General features: G+C 47.4%; 1 protein-coding gene across 1 annotated transcript in view; it reads right to left on the reverse strand.

Moving 5' to 3' along the window:
- Positions 1-27,003, reverse strand: part of LOC149369549 (putative 4-coumarate--CoA ligase 1) — a 92,388-nt gene that overhangs the window by 44,988 nt on the left and 20,397 nt on the right. The window contains exons 4-5 of the mRNA XM_089558878.1: positions 19,353-19,456; positions 9,712-9,914 (exon numbers count right to left, since the gene is read on the reverse strand). Coding sequence (XP_089415004.1) covers positions 9,712-9,914; positions 19,353-19,456 — 307 coding nt within the window. The remainder of the gene's footprint in view (positions 1-9,711; positions 9,915-19,352; positions 19,457-27,003) is intronic.

Here is a 27,003-nt window from a genome sequence, read left to right on the forward strand (position 1 = left end):
AAATTATTACCACTTTTGCCAGTTGCATATCAGCAGGAAAGACGCCTGTCTGAAGTGCTAAGATATAAATGTGCATCAAACATTGAACTATTTCGGGAAGAATGTATGTAACGGGCCTGCTCTGGATGTTATTAGCGTTGAGGCTATGTGTGTTCTTTAAGTTATTGTGGACAGGATATACCTCTGGTTCGGGAACACTTGAACTGTGAATAACGTCTGATTCAGTGAAGTATTCATTGAAGGCATTAGCGAGATCTGTTCCTGAGATAACACAACCGGCGGTTTCAAGATTTGTTGGGGACTGGCTGCATAATTTTTTGTTTAAAAGTGTATTTAGTTACGCTACACTCATAAATAGTTTAGAAGTTGTTCATAATAGGGTCGCCCGTTTTGTGACTTTCTTACGCGTATAACAGTAGTAGCGTTGGCGCCCTGAAGGAAGCGCTTTCTTAGCACCCTCTCGAAACACGCCGGTTCGTATCTAGGCTTACATTGATGAATAAAACAGCACGAGTAAAGGTTGCAGTTGATCGCGATCTTTATCTAAAGCCACCTACGTTTATCTCCGCGAGAAAAGGCCGGAAATGGCCTGCCGCACATCTGTATACCAATCGTCTTTTTTTACCACGAATAATACATCAATAGAACAGACCACCAGAATGCGTCGTCTCCGCGACTGAGGAAATTTTCCCAGTTCTGCTGATGCAGCATCTAGGGGCTTCAGTGTAAAGACTGTATTCCTGCTTTCCTGCCTTTTTTGTAGCTCAGTTCTCTCAGCTGAGTGTGTAGCTCACTTCTCAGTTTTGTAGCTCAGTTCTCTGTGTCGGGGCTGCTTACCTGTATACCGTCGTCGACTGTTACACTGTTACCTTTACCATTTGCTGTTCGTGACGATGTTCTGATGATTGCGCCTTTTTTTTTTAGCATACCAGTTTTTGTAACGTGCCACTTTTTGTAACACCCCCTACTGTAATCCCCACTTAGCGCAATGTAGGACCATGAATAAATGTTTAAAAAATAAATAAATGATCTCAAGTTACGCTTACTAATGGTATGAAGTAGCGATGCTCGAGTATTAATAAAATAACCTCTTACACGTCTTCAACCAAAACTTTTATTATTTGAAACTGGAAGTATCGAAGCCGGCTCCGCTCCTTCTTCACGGATGATTGCGGGCTATGGCGTCTTTAAGTGTGCATGCTGAACAGCACGGGGAAGAAACGAGGAATGCGGTGATCATCATCGCACAACCTTAAAACGTGACTCGCAGCCTTAACGCCAGTGTAAACGACCTCTCCCCATTCCGCACCCCGAAGACTGGCCCTTTCATTCTTTTTTTATTTATAGTTAAAGGAATTATCCACAGCCTCCCCATTAGAAGGAGCCTTCGAAACAGTGGGTTTCAAGTTAAAAAGTTTTGATTGGGAATGGGTCAGAGATTATGTTCTCGAACCCAACCAGAGAAGCAATTCTTTCAAAATGCAGTTTTCGTGTATTATCACTAAGTATAAAATCGCTTAACCTACAGGAAGCAGTGAGCCGTCACTAGTGGTCTGGTGTTTGAAAACAAAACTATTCTCATGATTACACACAAAGCATAGATTGAGGCCGTGATGTTCTCTTTCCTACGTGCAATGAATGGACGCTCATTTTTTCACAAGCGATATCCAATTCAACGCAAAAATTGTTTGTCCTCTTTTTGTGTGCGTCAGAAACGGGCCCAACGCGTCGCACTGCGACGAAGTAACTACACTGAACTGCATGTCTGAGCATGGATATATTTTGTTGTCTGCAAAATTCGTCATCAGTGACTGCTTGTATTGTGGCTCTCGGCTGTTCTGTCTCTTGGATTTACAGCGCACGCTAAACTGTGCATTCCCTACTTAGCATAGGCTACTACCCTAGTGGGCGGGATTGGCTGGGCAGTCTTGGAGGAAAGGCAACACCGCATGCTTGGTAAAAGTTTCTATCGATTTCTTAAGAGGGGCGGGAAGCGAATGCTTAGTTCTCTCTCAACCACTTCGTTACCTTTTCACGAGCTCGGTTTCTTGGTCTATTTGCAATGTTCATGTCGCACTACTATGTGAGGCTGTCTGGTTGCCATTACAGACAGGACCACTCCTTACTGGCCGCGCATTCGTTTTTAAAGGGGCTGGCAGGAACTCCGAGCGTCGGATTATATTGCAGCAAGGAAACGTATATAAATCCAGAGGCAAAGCCAATAAAATGGTAGGCGGGTGAGAAAGAAAAAAGAAATAAATTGAACAGGCTAAATTATACAAGGTGTTTCAGGGAAGAATTTAAGTAATTTCAAAAATAGGCTTTTGGGGGTAAAATATGGCTTTTACAGCATAGCATTGCCAGTGTTGGCGGAAAATAGAAAACCGGTGAATCGTCTTAAGTAGTTAGCTGGTTAACTACTTTTAATAATAAATTTTTTATCTAGTAGACTTAGGCACCTAGTTGCCATTAGAGATTTGTAGCCGGTCGTTAGTAATCGTTAGTAAATGTATCAATCAAGAAAAAATAGAATTGCTAAAGAGAATCTATCAGTGTAATATATTCGGTATAATATATTAATTACTTCTTCGCAAAATCGGCTACAAGGGCGAAGCGTCCATGACGATGTGATTGCGACAAATGGTTCGGCCGCCCACGAAGCTGCGCATGGCTACCTGACGTGTTGCGCTTTCCGCAGTATTCGTCCCCGATGTAGCTGGCGGCATACATGGATGCTTCTTGCAATACGTCGTGGCCAGCTAATTATTTGTGACTGCTTTTTCCTTGAACTGTTAAAAACAGCGCAAAGATGACGCGGGCGATAACAAGGAACACTTAAAATAGACGGGCGCTGACTACCAACTGATTCGTTTAGCTTCGAAGGGACACATTTTATAGGTACTACCATCGCCCATGCATGACATCTTTTACTCTATTAAGCGATAAACTGATATTTCTAGGTGCAGTCATTGCTTGCTAACACAACTCACGACAGTTGTACACAACAAAAAACAAGAAAATAGATACAAAACAGATTTATAACCTAGAATAAATCAGAAGTAACCTCTGTTTATCAACGTAGAATCGCATATCTCTTAGCGAGGCTGCGTCAAAAGAGAAAAAGGGAGAAGGCAAAAACAAGGAACCAGTGTAAGAAGTTAAAACCATTCGTAGCAAACCAGTGTCAAAAATGAAAAACGTGATCCCAGTCCAAGGGTAATCAGGACGTACGAAAATCGCTTAAAAGACGGCAGGAATTTCTTCCACAAAAAGAAACGGCCTACACGTGTCCTTTCATAAATCGCAGCTCTTTATCATGCAGTGAAGCCGAGCGTGTTCTGGCACACTTCGCTCCCGCTTTATGAATGAAAAAAGCTCGGATGATCTCTCGCTGCCGAAATTCTTTGATGCGTGCAAGCAACTTTGTCTTGTTGAAGAACGGTATACAACCACTGCTCTTACAAAGGTACGGCAAGAAACCACCGGATTTATTTGTTACGTACAAGTTGTGTTCGCTGGCCCTATCGTTAGAGCACCTACCCGTTTGTACAATTGCTTATCCAAGCTTATACTTCAATAAAAAAGTGAAAGATAGCGCAATAGTAATCGATTACTGTTCTACAGTTCTTCAGTTACTTTCCTGGACTGCTAATTCAACATTTCAGATAGAGTAATTGTAATTGTAATCGGTTACTTATTTTATGTAACGCGTGCAGAGCCGCCCGAAAGACGCGGGTTCAATCCCGCCGGCCGCGGCGGCTGAATTTATTTCGAGGAGAAATTCGAGGCCCGTGTACTGTGCGATGTCAGTGCACGTTAAAAAACCCGAGGTGGTCGAAATTTCCGGAGCCCTCCACTACGGCGTCTCTCATAGCCTTAGTCGCTTTGAGACGTTAAACCGCATAAACCAAACCAACCAAACCAACGCGTGCAGTACTGATGCATACGTGCGTGTATATTCTTTGCTCCTGTAAACCGAAGAATAACTACATGGGCCGCCAATACTTTAGAGGCAAAAGTGAATACATGCCCACAATTGTGCGCGCGTTCTCTCAAAAAAAGCTAACTTTCATTATTGGCAGGCCGCATGTTTATCACATGACGATCGGTCGCCTACGCCGCTGAAGTCGCTCCAAGTTTCAGGGTACTGTATATGCTGGAAAGGGCCGGATATCTGCCGTGTGCCCTCTGTTTCACGCACATAGAGCCTACAATATCGTGGTTCGAAACAAACGAAGCAAATCACAAGCAAGCTGCGTGGAGGAAATAATTTCTTACTCGTGTTCATGGGCTTCAAAATCCAACCTAACCATTTTGTTGCCTTTTATCACTATTGTTGCTAGTTATTTCTTCACTATAGCGGTCCATTTTATGCTCGTAAACTGTTCCCCCATCGCTGATATTGTTTTGTGCTGTGGCGTTCCGCCGTAGTGCTGGGCTTTCCCTGTGCTGTTCTCTCGCCGTTCTTTTTTAGCCGCAGTCAAGCATCTTACCATGATGCTTGTTTCCCGGTATTGTGTTCTTTCCGTGTGCTGCTTTCCCGCTGTGAAGTTTCTTGTTCCTTCTAGACTTCGTTCTATATCTTTTCCGAATTACACGAAATAAATCCCACTAGACTTAATTTGTGGCATCAAAATCGTATTATCATATTTCTAATAGAACCAATTCAGTGCTACTGTACTGCTGGTGCTCAGTGCAGTAGCAGTACAGTGGGCAGCTCTTTACCAAGGAGACCACCTTACCACCGACCAGCCCCACCAGCTGTCGGCCGCCTTCATCCTCCAGAAGTGCCACCAGCCCAACCAACTTTCCTGGCCAAATTTTGGGGGGAATCCCCCAAGGTGGAGTACATATATAATAAGGGAGTGATTACTCATTGACACTCACCAGAGCGCAGCCATACCGCTATAAAAGAAAGCTACACAGCTTTCTCAGAAACTTAGTAAAAGAAAAATTCATCCTGGTTTGGGGTTCAAACCCGGGACCACCGCTTCATCGCAGTAGTCGCTCCACCAACTGAGCTAATCGGGAGGGCAAGCTCATAGAAGCGCGAGAGCGAATTGATCAATAACTCGAAGCGGTCAAATTTTTAGGGGAATCCCCCAAAGCTGTATAGCTTTCCTTTGCAGCCGTATGGTTGCGCTCGGGTGGATGTCAATTAGTAATTACTCCCTTATTACCACCCAACTTTACTCGCAGGAATCAGCTCCACCATCCGAACCACCTATACCTTCCACAAGGCCTGCACCCACTAGAAGCTCACACACCAGTGGAACAAGGCACGGTCAAATCGAACTAAAGACGCAGTGAGAAAGTCAGATGCCCTTCAGGAGCCCCACCCACCAGCGACCTCCCCTACTGCACCCTCATCCCACCTACACCCACTTTCAGTCTACAGAGAAATTGTGTCACGTGTGTGAAGCCTCGGCTAAGAGCAGAAGCGTTGTGTTGTGTTGTCACATGCGCCAAACAGAAGGTATAGACCTCCTTCACCCCGCGACGTCACGGAGATGCGGTGGCGCTGATGGCAGTAGCGACTTTCGCGTGGTAGGCAAAACAGGTTCCGCCTGCCCGTGCCTACCGCAGCTGGCGCAGCTACCGGCGGCTGCATCGTGGCTGCGCACTGCAGAAGCAGCATGTACTGACCAGCTGCGTCGCTGCTGGATCCGCGTAGTATCATAATACGGAAAATTAGATTAGCCTTAATAGGTTTCTCGCATATAAATACCGCATTTGGGAAATCGGCCGCGGTAGTAAAAGCGCGAAGTCTGGGTGTAGACCGGCGCTGCCAGTCAACGTACTTCATAGCAGGGAAATTGCCGCGCTTGTTCACCTGAACAACAGCATGGTACGCTTAAAATTGCGCAAGGAAAAGAAAAAGCATGTGTGTAGCTGCGCACGTATTTATCACCTTGAGCTGATGTGCACGGGCGCCGGCAGGGCCAGCCTCCACCAAGGAGTGCGTTATTTTGTTGATAGCACAGCATGTTTTAACGTGTGTAGAAGCTATACGAACGTATAATGGCGCGTTTTAGGGCATTTAATACATACTTCAAACTGTTTCTTAACATGACCGATATAATTATTTGATTTTTGTAGAAAGAAGTCTGGTAACAGTTGTGACAATCTTGCGCGGTCATATTGGCATGCTTCGAACAGCGTACTTTAAGTGTGATAAAAGCCATATGCTTTTCACTGCATCATGCATATGTCATAAGCTGCTTCATGAAGTAGCACATGATCGTGAAGCCTGTTTAGAAAGAAACAACCGCAGGCAGGCTACCAACAGAGGCACGTAGCGAGATTGACAGGGGATGAAGCAATGAAAAGTGTTTTTTTTATTGATGCATGAGATATATGTAACCAAATTTGATGCAAATATGAAATTTCTCTGCTAATTTCAGCAATGCGTTTTATTTTCAGCTATACCTGGTAAATTTCTTGAATAACTATAATTAACACCCTCGTCAAGTCACCCTGAGTCTTGAATACTTAAGTAGAAAGTGCGGAAATTTTTTATGCCAGCATGTTCCCAAAGGCCTATTCTCTATGCTGGCGGTATTACTTCTTTTTTTAGATTCTCAGTACCTTTCTTATAAAAATAACCAGCATACTACTGCTCCTGTAGGAAAAAAATCAAGAGATTTATTGCATTCCTCAACGTCTCTGGAATCGTCCGCGACAAATACAATCATTCTATTTCCATTCGTTACAAATTTATGAGGGGGTGAGAGATGCCAATCAGAAAATGTGGTAGATCACAAAACAAACTTTTAAGTGTATTCCCTCGGTTATGGCCTCTTCTCTTTCGCTTTGGTCAAAGAAATGCGGCACTGAAATCAACGAAACCTCTGGTCCCTGTTCTTTGTAGTGATACTACCATTGTGGTGCTCCGTCGTCGGAAACCCGCGGAATTCGCGACGTGCCAGGACCATCAGAAAACTCATTACCTCACAATTTTGGGCGACCACAGATCTAAAAACCGCAATTTCATAAAATTCTGCTGAATATTTTGCTATAATTATTCGTAACCAAACAGAAGACCCAGGGCTAGGAAGGAATATAATATCAGGAATCCAAATTTTTCGCTCTAACCAATGCGACAGTTTAAGAAGGGGAGAACTCGCCCTGGCTGGTGCCTGATCTGGCGGCTAAAAACAGCGGTTACGCGAGACAGATGAGATCGGGACGCGATCGACTCTGTCCCCACTTTTCGCACTGCGCGACACGTGTGTTATCAGACGGTGAGCGCACGTCGGCTGTGCCGAAAAAACGCCAGTACTTCCCTCACCGCTGTCCGGATGTAAAATCATTCTTGCTAGTGCAGAATGTCAAAAACATTACTTTATTTAATGCTTAGGGTAGAAACCAACGGCAGAAACGCCTTCTAGCCATAATACAATACACTGTGGAGAAATACGCCGTACATGGCCAACGCGAGCCCGTGTACTTCGAGGAATACTAAGTTGAAAGCATCATCCATTGTTATGATTCTCAGAAACTCAAAACGCGCCTTCAATCAAGCCTTAAAAACCGGCGCTGCACCACCTCAACTCGACGCCACTCCCTGGCCTCTTGCCTACCGCGAGCCCGCTAGCGACTGCAGCGCCACCTCGCTTGTTTGCAAACATGAAGGAGGTCTATAGGGAAGGTTTTCTTCAGAATTTTTTAAAAATGCGAAAAACTGATCGGTGGTGTAGAGGGCCTAAAACTTTAGCTCGTACTTTTTAGTAATGAGAAATGAAAGGAAATTTAAAAATTGCTATTAGTGGAAGCTTTAAAGAGTGTCAGTAACCTCAGCAACCATCGTTGCCTGGACTAGGATCTCGAGGCTCCCAACCGACCAAATAAAAAAAAAACACCCTTCTCAGGAATGCGAAGGTGGCTGAGGTGCATAAGCATATGTATCAAAACCCATGGTTGGAATTCAGACTTGTCAAGGAGGTCTTCTTGCCCTAAAAAGCTAAAAACACTTCGGATATCGATAAGGGCATCTTGACCTAAAACGTAGCATGTAGGAATTTTTGTAGCATGTCGTAAAACATTTTTTTCGCAGTGATTCAAGTTCTCTGCATGAGAATAACATGTGGTTTACTGTAATTTCATCTCCGCATTTTTCACAAATAAGTTTTTCTTCTTTTTAGTGTAAGGTGAGTAGTTGAGTGTGAGCTCCCTATGTTCAGTACGGAGACGGCATAAAATCACTTCTATGAAACGTTTCTGGTGACTGCAAGGTTTCCATCCACCCAGTAGGAGCTTTACCAAATGGAGTTTGTTCTTTACTGTCTCAGGTTGTCTGTCATTTAGCGTTTAGATTGCTGTGTATTAATGTCATGAAATCTCTATGGGGTATGTTGTCTTTCTTTATTTCGTGCCTGAGAGCTTGCGCAGCATATTTGTCGGCTCTTTCGTTACCGTATATTCCAACGTGGCTCGGAACCCAGCTACATTTTATGCATTCTGCTTGCTTCCATGCATTCTGTTTTTTTTCTGTTGTGTAGTATGCTTCCTACTAACGGCTCGAGTGTATTTCTGCAGTGTAATGCCATGAGCACGTTAATTTAATCAGTGTATATTATGCTGTTTTCAATGCTGTTACCTATTATTCTGCCAACTGATGTGGAGACTGCATAACATTCGGCAGTAAAAATGGATGCACAGAACCCTTACTATTTTTTGGAATGGAAGCCTTACTTTTAGAATGGAAGCCTTAGTAATGGAAGTCTTACTATTTTTTGCTGGTTTCCTTGTACAACCGCACTTCTGACATATTCAGCTGTTTTTGAGCCATCAGTGCAAAATTCTATGTAGTTCGCATATTTTTCTTGCAGTGCCCTGTATTCCTGTAATATCTGCCCATGTAGTGGTGGTTCTTTTTTTTCGGAAGTGTGTTAACGTCATGTCATACACAGTGGGAAAGCTGTACCATGGGGGCAGAGGATCGTGTCTTGAGGTGACATCAGGAAGGCTGTCCACAATTTCCAAATTCCTGCAACTATCCTGGAAACGGAGAAGCAGTGTTCTGATCGATTGCGGTTTATTGTTGAATAGTGTTCTGCAGGTGCACTTCGTAACAATATGATAACAAATATGTTTTGGATCTTATTTTCCGTACATATGCGCTCGTGAGCATTGTTCTTCTGTCTGCTAGGAAGGGTTCATTTGTTTCTACATAAAGGCCATTTATCCCACTCGGCTATCGGCTGCCTTCATCTTCCAGAAGTTTTACCCACCAAACAAACGTTACTCTCCAGAATCGCCTCCACATCCCATCCACCTATACCCTCCACAAAGCCTGCACCCACAAGAAGCCAACACCAGTGCAACAAGAAACGCACGCTGGAATCGAATCAAAAATGAAGCGCGAACGTCAGGCACGTGCCCTTCAGTAGCCCCTGCCACCTTCCTAGGTAGGCGCTACCCACCGACCCTACTACACCCTCATCCCACCTGCGCCCACTTTCGGTCTACAGAGAAATTCTCTCACGTGTGGGAAGCATCGTGTTAGAGCACAAGTATTCAGTACACCATCGAAAGCATCGAAATAACCATCGACGATAAATGCAACAGCTGTCGCAGAATTGTCACATAAGATGTGTGATTGTCCTGCACTTGTTTTCTATTTTCCTTTCAGCGACCCGAAAAGGGTCTGTTTTCTCTGTTATTCGCATCAGTAAAAAAAAACACTCCAAGTCTATTGCTCTTTTCTACCTCGTAATGTAGAAACTGGCCACGTAGTTGTAGTGGGTGACCTCAGCGCCCTTGGGCATGCCCGTCGTCCCCGACGTGTAGCACACAGCGAGGACGGCGTTCCGTGGATCGGCGACCGGGCTCTCCTCGAACTCTCGTTCGTCCAGGGCTGAAAAATCTGAGGCGGAGACGAAGCCCGCAGCGCGTCCCATGCAGAAGAGGCCCTGGACAGGGAAAACCGGCAAGACCAGAGTTTAGTTAAAATGAACAGAGATAAAAACTGGGCCGCGAAACAAAAAACACTTAGTTACCTACAAGTAGGCACCGACAAAGTCAAGTTTCACGCATTACGCACAACGACAAATAAAAAAAGAAAAGAATGTAAACTTTGGGCTTCTTTCGCCGGATCATTCTGTCTGTATACTCTTCTCTGCGCGTCAAGCTGTATGCCGCCACTGGCACAGCGACTATCATCATCATCAGCCTAATTAACCCCACTGCGGGAAAAATACCTCTCCCATGTTTCTCGAATTAACCCTGGGCTGCGCAGCTGCTACCACCGTACATCGAAATGAAACCACGTACCATCTAAACACGCACTGACAGTGCGGCCAGTCGGTGGTGACGTGCCTCGCAGTCACTTTCACTCGCTAGGAGCATGGGCATCCAGAGTTCGCTTAGGCTTACGTTGTTCATCCGCTCTCTGTAGCCTTGCGCGAAATCCACGCATTGCGTTCTGCTTCGCCCTCTGCCTCGCCCTCTACGCGGGTGAACGCGGACTTCCACGCACCCTTCACCTCCTTCCGCATCCGTTCCTGCAACAGGCTCTCAGTACACTGTGCCCTCACTTGGGGGCAGTGCACGTGTCCTTTCAGTCACACCTCACTGCGCACTCACCCTCCGTTCTCGTGATGAGCGTAGCACGCACTTAAACACGCACATTACATCACATAGGAAGGTTAATCAGATTGTTCATAGGCAGCGGCCACATACGCCGCCCGCGCGGATGAATTTCGATGGAGGCGAAATTCTAGAGGCCCGTGTACTGTGCGATGTCAGTGCACGTTAAAGAACCCCAGGTGGTCGAAATTTCCGGAGCCCTGCACTACGGCGTCCCTCATAGCCTGAGTCGCTTTGGGACGTAAAACCCCATAAACCAAACCAAACCAAACCAAATACTACACCAGAGTGCCTAACTCTTGTTCTGGTGAGGGAGCGCGTTTTTGGTTCTGGTCACATAGATCAGGCCGTGCCCGGGCCTGGATTGGACTGGATTATGCAATTCCATTGACACGCGGTCTTTCTTTCTAAACCCGGAAGAAGTTTGGTTTGGTTTATTGGGGTTTAACGTCCCGAAGCAAATCAGGATATGAGGGACGCCGTATTGAAGGGCTCCGGAAATTTGAACCATCTGGGGTCTTTAACGTGCACTGACATCGCACAGTACACGGGCCTCTAGAATTTCGCCTCCATGGAAATTCAGCCGCCGCGGCTGGGATCTAACCCGCGTCTTTCGGGTCAGCAGCCGAGCGCCGTAACCACTGAGCCACCGCGGCGGGTTAAACCCGCAAGAGGGTGGCGCGGCACCAGTATTCGGGCCCAGGTACTATTGCACGCGAGGCTGAAGCTCTATCTCAACGTCATCGCTGCCCGCTCATTACATCATAAAGCAAACCTACCTCATTACCAATAATCTATCTTGGAAATCGCATGTCAGTTATATCACTTCTAAAGCCAGTAGCACCCTGGGATATATACGCCGTAATTTCCACCTTGCGCCATCATCATTAAAATTACTATTGTACACAACTTACATTCGTCCACAACTTGAATACGCGTCATCTGTATTGGTTCCATGTCACGTAATACTCATACATTCTCTTGAGGCAATACAAAACCGCTCAGCCCGGTTTATCTTATACAACTGCCAAAGGACCGCTAGTGTTACTAATATGAAAACCTACTTACAACTACCACTTTTATCGACACGAAGAAAGCTATCTCGCCTGTCTCTCTTTCATAAAATATACCATCATAACATAACCTTGCGCTATCTTTGGGTTCAACCACCGTCATACATTTCAACTCACAGTGACCACAGCAAAAAGGTACATATTCCACACTCAAATACGCTTGCATATTAATACTCGTTTTTTCCTCGGACAAGCAATGACTGGAATAACCTACCAGCATCACTAACAAGTATATCTGAAATTGAGAACTTTAAATCAGCAATACACAGTTTCTTTTCATAGCTAGTGCTCATATCATCATTATGGCGTTCATAGATGGTGTTCATATTCCCAATACGACTGTTTGTTTATAGGAACTGCATTCCTTGTTTATTATTTGTTTTCCTTGCCATATTTTTCTGTATTTATTAACACCGTTACCGATGTCGTAGTTTACTCTTTGTACCTTTGTTCTTTTTCATTCTTTTTGTATGCTTACTTTCGTTGTTTGTACTGGTTTTACAGAGATTTTGTATATTTTTTACTAATAACTTTTTTGTGTAAAATGTGTATGCCTCTGCATCCGCCCCTCCCCTATATAATGTACATTTGTACCCTGAGAGTATAATAAATAAATAAATAAATAAATAACGAGAGAGAACGCTACTGGCTCGGCATCTCGGCTAGCGGAGTTCCCCACAATTCCTAGCTGGTCCGCATGCGCCTCCCTTAGAATGTTCTGCGGTGCTGCTGCTCACGTGATATTCGACAAAAGACATGAAATTTGGTGCTCCTTTCCTGCGCATTCATATATCCTCCCTCCCAGCTTGTTCACCTCGCCCTCCCCGCCGAGCGAACTCGATCCCTGAAGTTAGCTCCACGTGGTCGGCGCGTTTCGCTCCATTCCTACGCCTTCTCTGCATTGCACAGTCTTCTGGATTTCAAGCTGGACTTAGACCATTCTAGATGCTGGGCAGTGCAGGAGAGATTCCCACTTAACGTCAACGAAGTTGCTGTCAAACAAAGGCGCTATTTCGCGTTCTAAGGAGTTAGTCTATGAGCTCGTCTAAAGTCCTATTGCTTCCAACTTGCATTGCTGCAGCATTCTACAGTGCTCGTACAGTATCGTTCCTAGCACCGCTCTGCGCGGCACCTCTGCGGTGGCCCATTGGCTATGACGCAAGGCTACTCAGCACGATGTCTAGGGATCGATCGAATCCCTGCCATGCCGTCTGCGTTTCAGGGGAGGGGAATTGCAAAAATAACCATGTCCTTTGCGATGTCCCTACCAGTTGAAGAGCCCGAGTTATAAGAACTAATTTGGAACCATACGAAACGGTCCCTCTTTCTGCATCCCTCTATCGTTCCAATCGCGTTTTCCGTCGTTACGCGGTTGAGGTGTTCAGCGTGGTGAAGCAGTCACTGTGATTTCTGCTCCCTCAGAAATATCTCACCCCATATCACCACCGCAAGTGAGAAAGTTAAGACCATCTCCTCAGCTTGCTGTCACGAACACTGGCACCCGTTATAACGTGGACATGACACTGCGTAACTGCATTCTGTCTAGGGTACAGTTCGGAACTTTCGATTTTGACGCCTAATAGACTTCATACCTTTTTAAGCGGCTATTTTGGCTCAAAGTGGTCTCAGAATGCAAGCTAAAAGGCAATACACACTGAGGAGAATTGGCGAAGGAATCGCGAGCTGACAGTTCTTGTTTAAAAAGCAAGGACAATTTTTCGAAGAACTGAACTACGACTCATTCACTAATGCAGCGTTAATTGCTTCCATTACGCCGCCTGCTTACATTACGCCACAGATGTAAACGAGCGCTGTTAATTGCGCTCATATCTTTTCACATAAAATTTCTCCCAATAGCGTTCCAGCGGAGTTCCAGAAAGCTGTCAGTTAGAAATTGGTATTTGTGCGCTCAGGACGTGTTCTGTAGAAGCAGTTGGTAATACGTTTTCGAGACTGGGTGTTTTTCCCTTTGCGACGCGCACTTACGACAATAAGGAGCGAATTGGCAACGAACGATTAGTTGTTTTGTTTTTTGTTTCTTTAGCGAGCTAGCACTTCCAGTGGTCATTCCCCGCATTTAGTAGTTGTGTGTTTATCTGTTCGTGTGTTTGTCTGAAGCCAGTTTTGTGGCAGCCTGCCCACCGTGTAAAGCGGCAGCTGAATTAAACCTCACAGGCTGCTCACGAAGAGCAACCTAGTCAGCAACCCAACTCAAGAAACCCAACTCCCACCGATGGCAGCACCTGCCTCAGAAGAGCAGTGGCGCATCGCTCGCGCCCTGTAGCATTTTTCCAAGAGTACAAGGAAGACTCTCAGGTATCTATGAATATATAAAGAATGACCATTTTGGCATATATGGGCACTAACCCATTATCGCTATCAGAACAACTGCCATCCGTTGGCACTGGATTGAACACTGGAACCGCAAGGAAAACCGAACTGCTAGCGCATCTAATTCGCATCTGGTCTAACGATGCAAATCTACCATAATTTTTTTCTTCTTTCAGCGCGATGGCGTTAAAGAACCTGTTCGGCGTCGGCGTTGTCGGTGTTTTGAGCGAAAAAAATGGCTGAGGCTTAACTTGGTTAAGCCTGAAGAATGCGAAGCATCATCGTGTCGCGTAATTTGGAGGTGCACAACCACAGCGACGGCGCGAGGTGGGCCCCCGTTTCTCCACTGTCGTGACGTCATCGTATCACGTGGTGTGACGTCATGTATCACGTGATTTGGAGGCGCACAACCACAGCGACGGCGCGAGGTAGGCCCCCGTTTCTCCACTGTCATGACGTCATCGTGTCACGTGGTGTGACGTCATGTATCACGTGATTTGGAGGCGCACAACCACAGGGACGGCGCGAGGTGGGCCCCCGTTTCTCTACTGTCGTGACGTCATCGTGTCACGTGGTGTGACGTCAAGTATCACGTGATTTGGAGGCGCATAACCACGGTGAAGGGCTGAAGTGGTAGCTAAAGTAGTATGCTTCGCATAATATCACGAGTATGACTGTGGCAGGTGGTGCCCACAGAGCAACCTAGGAGGCAGGTGGACCGTACAGGTCACGTGACCTTGCGTTGTCATCACAACCTGTCCATCGGATAGTGAGAAAAGGGGTCACGGTGGCAGTTCAAGGAATGACTGGTCGGTTGGGAAGAGCAACCTGGGCCGCACAAGGCCAACCGCTGGGAGCACCCGCCATCGCAGGTCAGTGGCGCATCGCTTAACCGCTGGGCCACTGCACCAGGACGTGTCTGGGGACTCCCAGGAATCTACCAATGTAATGTACAGAATGAGCTTCTGCATATAAGAAAATTAACCCCTGACGCTATAGCATCGTACCCCTTAGGCGGAGCTGAAGTGTCCCCATCGATTTTTTGTTGCGATATGGCTTGGTGGCGTGAAGATAAACGTAGGCGATTGGTAAAGTTAGTGTTGTCGAAAAACGCGACGTTGGATAGAATGGCAGCGTCTTCTCCCTGGACTAGGCTCAGGCGATGTCTACCCGGCTGGAGGCACAGTCAAGGTTGTGCGCGAGTAGACAGTTTTAGTATAGTGTACAAGCGCTTGCGTACGCTATCCGCAAGCACGTGGCGGGTGTGTCACACCGGCTTTTTTAGCCAAACGTACGCAAAACCTAACGCAACCGACAGTAACGACATGCGGTGTCGAAATAAGAAAATATTTTCTGTCTTTTTTATTTTTAGACATAAGCCCGCACCACCCGTGTACCGGGCCAGTAGCCAGTTCAGCCTAGCTATGTTTTCACGTTCTCCTCCCGAAGTAGCGCTAAATCACCCACGAATACAAACCGTACACGAGGAGCGGGATTACTCTGCGCTGTTGCCACGTAGGCTGCCACTTTGTTAAGACTGAACTGTCCTAAACGTACTAACAACACCGATTAAACAGCAACCACCGAGACGGCGAGACGGGTGCAACTTCTCTTCGCGACCACATGTGTGTAAGAATCCAAGCCAAAGCGATTCACTTGAAACCTGCGCATATGGTGTCTAGATGAGTAGGTGTGTGAAGATTGGCAAGATGAAGCGCACGCCCTTTTTTTAATGATGGCGCGGTGGTGCCACAAGCTAAATCCCTATTTGCTCCCCCTTCCTCCGGCCTTTGAAGTGCCTGAATAAAGCCGGTTCACATCAATTATTCGAGCTATGGAAAGGAAAATGATAGGCGTAACGTTAAGAGATCGGAAGAGGGAGGAGTGGGTGAGACAACAAACGCGGGTTAATGACATCCTAGTCGAAGTCAAGAGGAAGAAATGGGCTTGGGTAGGGCATGTAATGCGAAGGCAAGATGACCGCTGGTCCTTAAGGGCAACGGAGTGGATTCCAAGAGAAGGCAAACATAGCAGGGGGTGGCAGAAAGTTGGGTGGGCGGATGAGATTAAGAAGTTTGCGGGGATACAGTGGCGGCAACTGACAAAGGACAGGGTTAATTGGAGAGACGTGGGAGGGGCCTTTGCCCTGCAGTGGGTGTAGTCAGGCTGATAATGATGATGATGATGACATCAATTATTTTCAGGTGCGCATGACCTCACTGCGAGTAAACTGTCCCAAGGCAAAATGCGAGGGGTGCATAGATACTATAGCGGCTGAGTCGCAACGGTTTTCAATATCTCACTCGCACAACTCGGCCTTCATAACTGCAGCAGCTTTTTCCTGAGCGCAGCTCTATAGAAGGCTCTGCACTGAGTACAAATTCAAATTCCATTTCGGCATTTTTTTATAGTTTTCTTCTGGAAATTATGCAGCGTTACGCAGCCGTGCGCTATCTATTTTAACGCAATGCAAGCTTAGTGCATTTGCATAACGGACAGGAATCTAGCCAATCGTAAGTGATTTATTGATAGAATATGAACCTACATGTAGAAAAATAGATAGTGTATGCGAAGGAAATGACTAAGTCAGAAAAGAAACGTAAATAACGGACACGGGATTATGCACAACCTTTTACACTGCGTGAATAAAGGTTTTGTTTGAAAGAAATGAGTAAATCAGAGAAGAAATGTAAATCACGGACATATGATTGTATACAACCTCGTACAGTGCGTGAAATAAAGGTGTCTATGAATTCAAGCACGCGTCTCAGTGATACGATTCTTTCCTAACGCTTTAATCGCGTACCGTTTTCTCTTTTTCTCTCAGGGAGCAGTGCCTTGACCATGAATGAAATGATGGTTTGCGACTGATTGAAGCTTAGAGACACGGTATGCAAGTCGGTCTTACAGTATATGATACTCTCAACCGAGCTCATTATGGTTGCTTGAGCCGCGGTAAAGCGCTTGGTGAAGTGAGGCAAACTCGCCAGAGCTTTCAAACACTCACAGAGCGAGTAGTCGCGTAAGTGACCGCGCCGCTGTCCAATGCTTCAGGTGAGAATAGGACGCCTGCCATGTTCGCGGAGACTATAGCACATGTGGCCGCGGCCACACTGGAAGTGGAGCACCTTCACCACAAAATCAGTAGCACTCAGCCCATAAGGTTCGCGTTGCATACCACGCTACTTAGAAAATGATTTTGATTTGCTAAAAGCGTTACCTCTAGTGACAAATGTGTGATCCCGTTCGATGAACTGCCCATCGAAGTGGCATTCAGGCCCAAGGAGCAGTGCGACGCCTTTTTACCTGTTACTCTGATGGAGCGAAACTCCCATTTCCCAAAATATTCGGGACATTATGCTCCAAAACCATTAAAATTTTAGGCCTCTTCCTCGCCGATTCTAAGCAGGCTACAAGATTATTTTTTTCATTTTTGCTATAAAGCCCAGGTACTGATGCGCACTGCGCTGCACTATAGCTGACAGAAACAGACAAAAAAAACGCTACCTGCTGTCTCGTAACTTTATCATATGATAGACATTTATCGTTTTATTGCTTCAGTCTGTGTCTGCTCCAGCCGCTGTTTCTAGCCGTAGTGAACATAAAAAGAAAATGCTACGCTTTCGGCCTTGCCGGTCGTCACACCTACACATCTAGACACCGTACGGCGCCTCTTGTTAGGCTTAGGGACTCCGCAGCAGCCGAACAAAATTAAAAAGAAAGTGTAAATTCTTCACTAATTGTTTGTTCTGTATGTGAGATAAGGGAAAGCGAAAGCCCCGTGTGTCATTTATAGGCATGGGTACGCTAAAAAACAGAGAAACAACAACGAATTCACTCTGAAGCGGGCGACATGAACGCCGTTATGTTGCCAACGCTAATCTCCTAGCGTAGGTAACGCTAGCGTACGTGTCAACGCTAATCTCCTAGCGTGATGCGCACAGCGCTTCACGCTATTTTTACCGCACGCTATTGCTTTGCGTATCTCTTCGCACGCTATACTAACACTGCCTAGAAACCGCAATGTACAATGTCGTCACACCTCGATATATCACCCTAAAAGTCGACTTAATGGTCGGGAAGTTATTTTTCTTGCCCATGGCTTGCGCACTTTCCACTCCACCGTAACCAGTTTTTATTATGTGTGTGTGTGTGTGTGTGTGTGTGTGTGTGTGTGTGTGTGTGTGTGTGTGTGTGTGTGTGTGTGTGTGTGTGCGTGCGTGTGTGTGTGTGTGTGTGTGTGTGTGTGCGTGCGTGCGTGCGTGCGTGCGTGCGTGCGTGCGTGCGTGCGTGCGTGTGTGTGTGTGTGTGTGTGTGTGTGTGTGTGTGTGTGTGTGTGTGTGTGTGTGAGAGAGAGAGAGAGAGAGAGATGCTGCCGCAGAAGCTCTACTCATCTGCGTGCGTAATGTTATGTTTTGTCCGAAGTATCCAGGTGCCGCATTGCTTTTTTTACGTCTGGTGTACACCATCGTCGTCGGAAGAGTTCGCGGCGTATCGACGGTGGTGCGTCGGAAAGCGGAGCGCCGCGCCTGCCAGCCCCGCGTTGCGTGTGTGCACGTGCGAATGGTGTGTGTGAGGCGGGGACGAGGAGCGGAAGGCTGACGTGTCAGTAAACCGAGGTGTGAAGGAAGACACTGCAGCGGAAGTCTGGTCATTCAAGCGTGGAGGTGGCAGCCGTCGGACCTTTGGTCCGTGCTGCCGAGGACTTCCCTTGAATCAACGACGCAAGCCTACTGCGTCCCTTTCAAGTTCGGAAGTGGCACCCGATGGAATGAGGATCCGTGCTGCCGAGGCTTCCTTGGATAGCCGGCATAAGCCTACGGCGTTTCGGGACGCCGTCGACGGGACTTGGCTACGGTTTTCCTGCTGCAGCTGCCAAGTTCTTGGGGGCGGCTGACAGGAGTTCATCGGCGTCTCCCGTGTCGATCCCCGCTCCTTACCACCTCGCACTATACCACCGCTTCCTTCGACGCAACGCCAGCGATGCATCGCGTCACCAACCCGCGTCCTTGCTGCCTGCAAGGCATTCCCGCTTCACCTGGGACGCTTTGTATCCGGTGAACTCATTCCTTTTATCCGTAGTGTTGTACGCGTGTCGAGTGTGTGTTTTTTCTTGCTGTTTTAGTTTTTTTTATTGGCTCATTTCCTTTAAAGCATAAACACGGCTTCGTTTTGTTTTATTTGATTTGTTTGTTTCCTTGTACGAACCTGCACGCGAAAGCGTTCCCCTTCGGCAGTCGGGGAGCGTCACCCAATTCGCGACATTCTTACGCCCTATTCAGCATCTTTTGTCAAGAGCTTGCCCGATTTCTGCATCCTACCATGACACCCTAGATACGTCACAACGCTCCCACATACCTTCATGGCCAGGTTGGCGACAGCTTTGCAGGCCTTCTCTGTGTACTGCTCGTCGGTTAAGATGTGCGTGCTATCGCTGTCTCGTGCTTTGTAGCGAAGTTCACCTGCACACGAGAATGATGCCGCTTTTATAAGTGTTATGAACGACGACGAAAGGATTACAACTTTTTTTAGAAAATCTCTTGAGCAAAACAGATGCTCGCCTAAACCAACCGACGTACTAAACGATGCGGCAGCGGTAAATAGGGGCCAGAAGATGCGCTACTACGTCACATTGTGGGTCATGACGTCAGCGAGCACGCACCGCATCGGCGGCAATCCCTACACAACTCCGAGTTCCCTTTCCCTCACCCGTCACTAATAAAAAATTGCTGGTGGTCTAGCATTGCTGAGGACAAAGTATTGTACTAAACGATGCGGCAGCGGTAAATAGGGGCCAGAAGATGCGCTACTACGTCACATTGTGGGTCATGACGTCAGCGAGCACGCACCGCATCGGCGGCAATCCCTACACAACTCCTAGTTCCCTTTCCCTCACCCGTCACTAATAAAAAATTGCTGGTGGTCTAGCATTGCTGAGGACAAAGTATTGTGCGAAAGTTTGCAGATGGACACCAACGCTACGTATCTGCAAGCGTGATGGAAAGCGAGTTTCCCTGCCTTTCATTACTTGCGCGCAGATGGAAGATGAAGAAGACGGCGTAGAATGCACAGCGCAAAAGTGTGCTGGAGTTTTATACGAGCCGCGGTCGGCTGCGGTGATAGCGTAGTGCGAGAGAGAGAAAGGAATTTTAATGAGGAAAAGGTGGAGGGGTCGGCCGGTGGCAACATGGCCCTGGCCTGCTACTCCACACAGGGGAAAGGGAAGGGGAGGAAAAGGTAAGTGCGAATGAAGGTTGATGATGGCATAAAACAATGACTTTCATGGGTGATGTCCACACACACACACACACTGGCTGGCACTCGCATCGCGGGGAGTAGACGCACATAAAACTGATGTCTGCAACACAAACACCGACACATGTCATTAATCATGTAGGTAGTGCTCAGGCTTTCACAGACGGGTATCCAGGCCTGTTTCACACAAAAAGTTATGCACGGCCTTTGTCACACGGCACCAATCAGAGCGCCTCGCCCTTCGTGCAGTGGCCAGCGAAGCCGATTTTTTCGTGCCACCACGAGTTCGAAACCGAGTCGCAGCAATATTTCTTTGACGCGTATTTCTCCAGGTTAGCCAAGGTTGTCCTCATTCAATGTCTGGTTTATATATCGCCATTTTCTGCATCACGTAATTAAGTTGAGATGCTGCACCATGCACCGGCATTTTCAAGGTTAGGAGGCGAGTAGTGCTTTCGCAATAAAACAATTAGTAGACGGATTAGCATGGCAAAGCGCGGAATATAGTGGAGTAGCACTAGCTACGGTGGGCACTTCAGGTCGATACGGGCTAAAGGCATTTGAGCTAGAAGCTTTTGCCATTAAAGCATTCATGCAGAAGGCGTTTACCATGAAGGCCTTCACCCTAAAGACGTTTACCATAAAGACGTTACCCTTAAGGCTTTTACCTAAAGGCATTTGACCTAAACGCCTTTACCTTGAAGGCCTTCACCCTGGTGTACCCCTCACCGAGGCATTCACCCAGGTGAAGGCTTGCCAGGTGTAGACACCTGGCAGGTTACCCACAACTCGGGGGGAAGGTGCGCTACCCGCAACAAAGCAGGCTTCAGGGACGTACGCAAGCATGCCCGAAACCGGAAAATGAGCTTAGCAAAGCTACCAAACTAAAAATGAAACGCTAAGCGTGTGAGTGGATTACAATATTTCGCACTTTCGTAATGATCTGCACTGCACAGAGAGACCAGGGCCCGTTTTCACGACTGCGGACTTTAAAAAGCTGCACTGAGACAAGTCAGCCACGCTCAAGTGATCCGCATTTTTTCAATCTCCTTGGCGTGGATGTGAAAAATTCAAGGCTGGCCGTTGCAGGATTAAGAAGGAAAGCAACTTCGTGCTCCCAACTTATCCGCTTTGAGGTGAATGTTCTCCCTTATGTGTGTATCACTTGCGGTGAGTTGGCACCTGTAAAAGAAAGAATTAAAGATTCTGGGCGAACGTTGCATTAAACATTCCGCGGGAAGCCATTGTTTCTAGCCTGCGGATGCTGACACTGGCCATACATGATATTGGCAGTAAAGCGGCCTCACATGTTGATACGTCAACAACCCACATCACGCGAAGATATTTTTTTACACAAGAAAAAACAAACACTGTTTGTTTTTTTCTTATCCCTGCAATGCCGTTTGTGGTTTCCCTGATCAGTAGTCGGGAGAGCTCTTCTCGGCATTCCAAGATACGTTTTTTTTATTATTCAAAGCAAACTGCTTTTGAGAACACCACGTACTAGGGATGCAATAAAAAAAATAAACAGCTGATGCAGTTCAACTCCCCTCTCCTGTTTCCAAGAATATTGCTGGTATAAACCCGCCAAAAGCACATCGAGTGCGCTTCCAATATGGCTGTATGGGCTTCGCTTTCTTCTTGGGCTACTGGGAAACCGAAGGGTCGGGCTGTACGAACTCGTCTGTTTGGAGAGCTTTGACTCAACACGACGCTTTGGACAAAGTGCGTAAACGGCAGCCCAGTCGACAAGCCAGGTGAGCGTGCAAAAACAAAAAATGGCTGAGGCTTAACTTGGTTAAGCCTGGAGAATGCGAAGCATCATCGTGTCGCGTAATTTGGAGGCGCACAACCACAGCGACGGCGCGAGGTGGGCCCCCGTTTCTCCACTGTCGTGACGTCATCGTGTCACGTGGTGTGACGTCATGTATCACGTGAGTTGGAGGAGCACAACCACAGCGACGGCGCGAGGTGGGCCCCCGTTTCTCCACTGTCGTGACGTCATCGTGTCACGTGGTGTGACGTCATGTATCACGTGATTTGGAGGCGCACAACCACAGCGACGGCGCGAGGTGGGCCCCCGTTTCTCCACTGCCGTGACGTCATCGTGTCACGTGGTGTGGCATCATCGTGTCACGTGATTTGGAGGCGCACAACCACAGCGACGGCGCGAGGTGGGCCCCCGTTTCTCCACTGTCGTGACGTCATCGTGTCACGTGGTGTGACGTCATGTATCACGTGATTTGGAGGCGCACAACCACAGCGACGTCGCGAGGTGGGCCCCCGTTTCTCTACTGTCGTGACGTCATCGTGTCACGTGGTGTGACGTCATGTATCACGTGATTTGGAGGCGCATAACCACGGTGAAGGGCTGAAGTGGTAGCTAAAGTAGTATGCTTCGCACAAAAAATAACAGTAACCTGTTTCAAAGCGGCCAATCAGTCCCTAAGATTCCGGCAGCGCTTCGTTACTGTGGACGCCACTTTTTCACTCTTACAACGCCTCTTCGAAGCTGGATGCCGCAATGATCACTACTGGATGAAAAATCGCAGGTGGATGCGCATCAGAGGGTAGTCCTTGTATAGGGGTGACATTGTTGTGGTCTTGCTCACGCGGGAGGCACACTGACTGTCGTGCCGAGATAACATCGTATCCAAGGGAATCAGTACACAGGATGACTGTCACTACACGTTCGCTCACTGGAAGACGAACTTCAACTTAAAGGAAGAATGACAAGTCGACTGAAAATAGAGCATCACACAGACGCTACACTCAGAGGCGCTCACTGTTAACACATATCTACTGGAGCAGTCGTTGTGGAATATCTACCGAGCACGAAATGAATTGAGAAAAAAAACTTCTAGCCCATATCATCGCACAGTAGCCTAGTAATCGCCATCACCTATACTTGCGCATGAAGTATTGCGAAGGCAACAGCGAAGGAAGTGACGTGAAAGGAAAAATTCGTGCACCATTTAACTCGCTAAAAAGCCCTATTCGGTACTTGCGATATAATCATTCGATATAAGACCTTCAGTCAGTGAGAAATAACCCTAAGCGAATGTCGGTCAACAGGCAGTAAGACACCTTTTTCCAATCCATAGACAAGAAGCGGCTTGTTTGCTCAGGACTTATTGCACACCTGATTGTGAAACTGGTTTTTGAGGAACGTAATTGATGCACCAGGTGCCTCATTAGTGAAAGCCAAAGGCTGAAACTGTCTGCAGAAGATGGTCCCACGTCTGATATAGCAGCTTGAATGGTGTTCCTTAGGTGCCAAAACTCACCTACCAACCTTAACAGATATTTTCACTGTTCCGCCTAGTTCACGGCCGTGTAGTAGCCACGATGTGATCATTTTTCAGCGCGGAATGTAGCTGGTAATGTTCTGTCCCGGGCGCAAAGGTACAGAGCTTTCGACCAACAAGTCGATGGGTGTCGGCTTATTGGACACTGAACTGTGCTAGTAGAACAGCGACGGGTTGCGGACTGAGCTCCTCCACGCCCTCCCGACAGTCCAAGAGAAGTTCCTCCAAAAGTAGTGAAAAGGCACATGGGCCAACTCCGTTCTTTGACGTAACCAATATGTGGGGGCGCTGCTGTTGCCGGTTGGGGATAAAAACCGAGGTTTCGTGCCTTAGAAATACATGTGAGCAAACGTTTTCAAAGCAGTTTGCTGATTTCACAGTGAACTTGTGCATTGTCCTTTCTTGAAGTAAAGCCACGTACGTTCTTGAACAGATTGTGAAAATATAAAAGGTCATTTCGTAATCGATGCATTTTTGAAAACGCCGCGATGCGTGCGCGTAGGAGTAACCCTCGGCTGGCGGTACCGGGCGGGAGCGCCAACCACAAAAACACACATAGCCAAAGCTGTCCGATATTTTTCTCAGGCTTTACCGTGTACCCACAGAGGCCGCCAATCATTGACAGTTGGCGAGTACCTTGAAGAAAAGTGTGTCCAAGCATGAAATGACATTTTGACGTAATCTTATTAGAAGTCAGCATATATGAGCATTATGACCCTGTACATGACCCAGCAGGTGCGCTGTCGTCTGTGTGTTTTTCCGAGCCTAAAAAGCTTCTCGCAGAGGCTACATGCTGCAGCTCACGTAACATTTTTTTACTGATACAGTCGTTCAGTCTAGACAGCTTAGACAACTCTACATGGATAGAAGTTCTCAAAAGGCATTAGAAGCTAACGAAAGCGAGCAGCGCCCCTTAGCAGACAATGGGGCTGATGATACCCCCAGCCATATCCGGAGTTCACGAACGCCCGCTGTGGTTTAAACACGGTGTTAGTATATATACCGCCATTTTTCCTTGTGAAAAAGCAAGTGAAGGAGGGCAGAAAGTTGGGCAAGTTGGTAAACATTCATGATGGGTTTTAAAGCGCGACAAGACGGAGACGAAAGGAAGAAAGAAACACACGACAAGCGCTTGTCGTGTGTGTTTCTTCCTTTCGTCTCTGTCTTGTCGCGCTTTGAAACCCATCATAAAAAGCAAGTGCTTAAGAAGAAGAGGCATAAACATACTTTCGTCAACAGCATACATCATCAGCGAATGATGCCTTGCCTCCCTATAAAGAACAGTGTTGTTCGTACCGAAAAGTTCTTTAAGCGGAAAAGATCAGTACTGCGCGAATGGGACAGGACAGGAAAACGAGGAACACAGACGACAACGCAGGTATGCTCCTCGTTCTCCTGTCCTGTTGCATACGCACAGTACTAATCTTTTCTGCAATGAACCAACTAGACCGCAAGGACGTTCTACTTCTTTAGGCGCTCAGGTTCGTATGTGAATTACCCGTGCTTCTAGAAGATCTTTCAGCCTATAACGGACCTTCTATAGTGGACACCTCGACCACCGTCCGCCAATGCTTGCAACCTTTGAATTTGACCAATACGGTACTATTTTTGTTATATTTTCAGCTTTTTCCTTCCATTTGCAAACTCCTAAGCTTCCTGGAGGTGCGAGCAGCTGCGCAAACAAGCCTTTTCTTGCATGCCTATCGAAGTATTCCAAGGTGGCTATGAGGAGTGTGGCAAACTTCTTCATCCCACATGCCTTGAATATAATCTTGTATCACTATATTGTCACGGATGGGTCCTTAATCACACAGGCTAGGCGCAAGCCGCCAACAGAGAAGCAGAGTCCCAGCTCCGAGAGCACGCGAGTTCCTCACTTCTTCGTCCTTGCGGCGCCGCCCGGGGACACCTGGCGGCATTATTCCCCCTCCCCAAAAAAGAAAGCAAAACGGTGGGCGCACATTGAGTGAACGGGAGGAAGTAAGCAAGTGAACAAACGGTCACATGCCGCTCAACGGCTGCAGGCACTAATAAAAAGAACACGCGGAAGAGGCTACGTCCCTTACTGTGTACAGTAAGGCTTCATGCGCAGTACGTGCACGACCTCAGGCTGAGGTCGACGGCGCGAACTCGGTAGAGTGCCATCGGGGAGGACTTCATACGTCACATCCGTGATACGGCGCAACATTGTGTACGGTCCAAAGTAGCGGCTCAGGAGCTTCTCCGACAGGCCTGGGCGACGTACTGGGGCCCATACCCACACTTTGTCGTCGGGGTGGTACTCTACGTGTCGATGTCGTTGGTTGTAGCGTTGTGCATCCGTGGCCTGCTGCCGTCGGATGTGCATACGGGCCAGTTGCCGGGCTTCCTCTGCGTGCCGGGTAAACTCCTCAGCGTCCGACGTGAGCTCCTGGTCGTCAGGGGCGCACGGAAGCATGGCGTCGAGCATTGTCTGTACGTCACGCCCGTAGACGAGGCGAAACGGCGTAAAGCGAGTCGTTTCCTGAAGCGCCGTGTTATAGGCAAACGTCACGTATGGGAGGATCTCGTCCCAGGTCTTGTGCTGTACATCGACGTACATGGCGAGCATGTCCGCTAAGGTTTTGTTGAGGCGCTCCGTGAGCCCGTTTGACTGCGGGTGGTATGCAGTAGTCTTGCGGTGGGTCGTGTGACTCAGCTGGAACACCTCGTGCAAGAGCTGTGCAGTAAACGCAGTGCCTCTGTCGGTGATTACGGAAGACGGGGCGCCGTGTCGTAAAACGATGTGGTGTATGAAGAAATGCGCGATTTCCGAGGATGTACTGCGCGGCACCGCCTTGGTTTCCGCATAGCGCGTCAAATAATCAGTCGCAACTATAATCCACTTATTGCCAGATGCTGATACAGGAAATGGGCCCAGAAGATCAATGCCGACTTGGTCAAAAGGTGTGCGAGGTGGTTCAATTGGATGGAGCAAACCTGCAGGCTTTAGCGGTGGCGACTTACGACGCTGGCACTCACGGCAACCTCTGACGTAGCGATGAATGGTCGCTGCAAGTTTAGGCCAATAATAGGCCTGACGCACTCGGGCGAGCGTGCGTGCAAATCCCAAGTGGCCAGATGTGGGCTCATCATGACACGCTGAAAGGATGTCGTCGCGGAGGTCTGATGGCACGACTAGGAGGTAGGTCCGGTCACCGTATATATAAATCTCTATGAGGAAACAGTACGCTTGTAAACGCCTCATAAACGATGGGTGCCCTAGACCATTGTTAATTTAAATTGCCGAACAACTGTGGGTTAATGTGGTTACGAAACGAGTGCACGAAGAAATTACCCCAAATGATGCACACGTTGAAGAAAGGAAACCCCTTGTTGTTCACTACTTCAATATGCCCTCATATAACAAAAGCATGAAACGAGTAAACGGTAATGTTTTGCACTCAGCTCGCAAAGAGTTGGGAAAA

Source organism: Amblyomma mixtum, chromosome 1 (assembly GCF_055824585.1).
Source record: "Amblyomma mixtum isolate Tamu chromosome 1, ASM5582458v1, whole genome shotgun sequence".
NCBI classification, from domain to species: Eukaryota; Metazoa; Arthropoda; class Arachnida; order Ixodida; family Ixodidae; genus Amblyomma; species Amblyomma mixtum.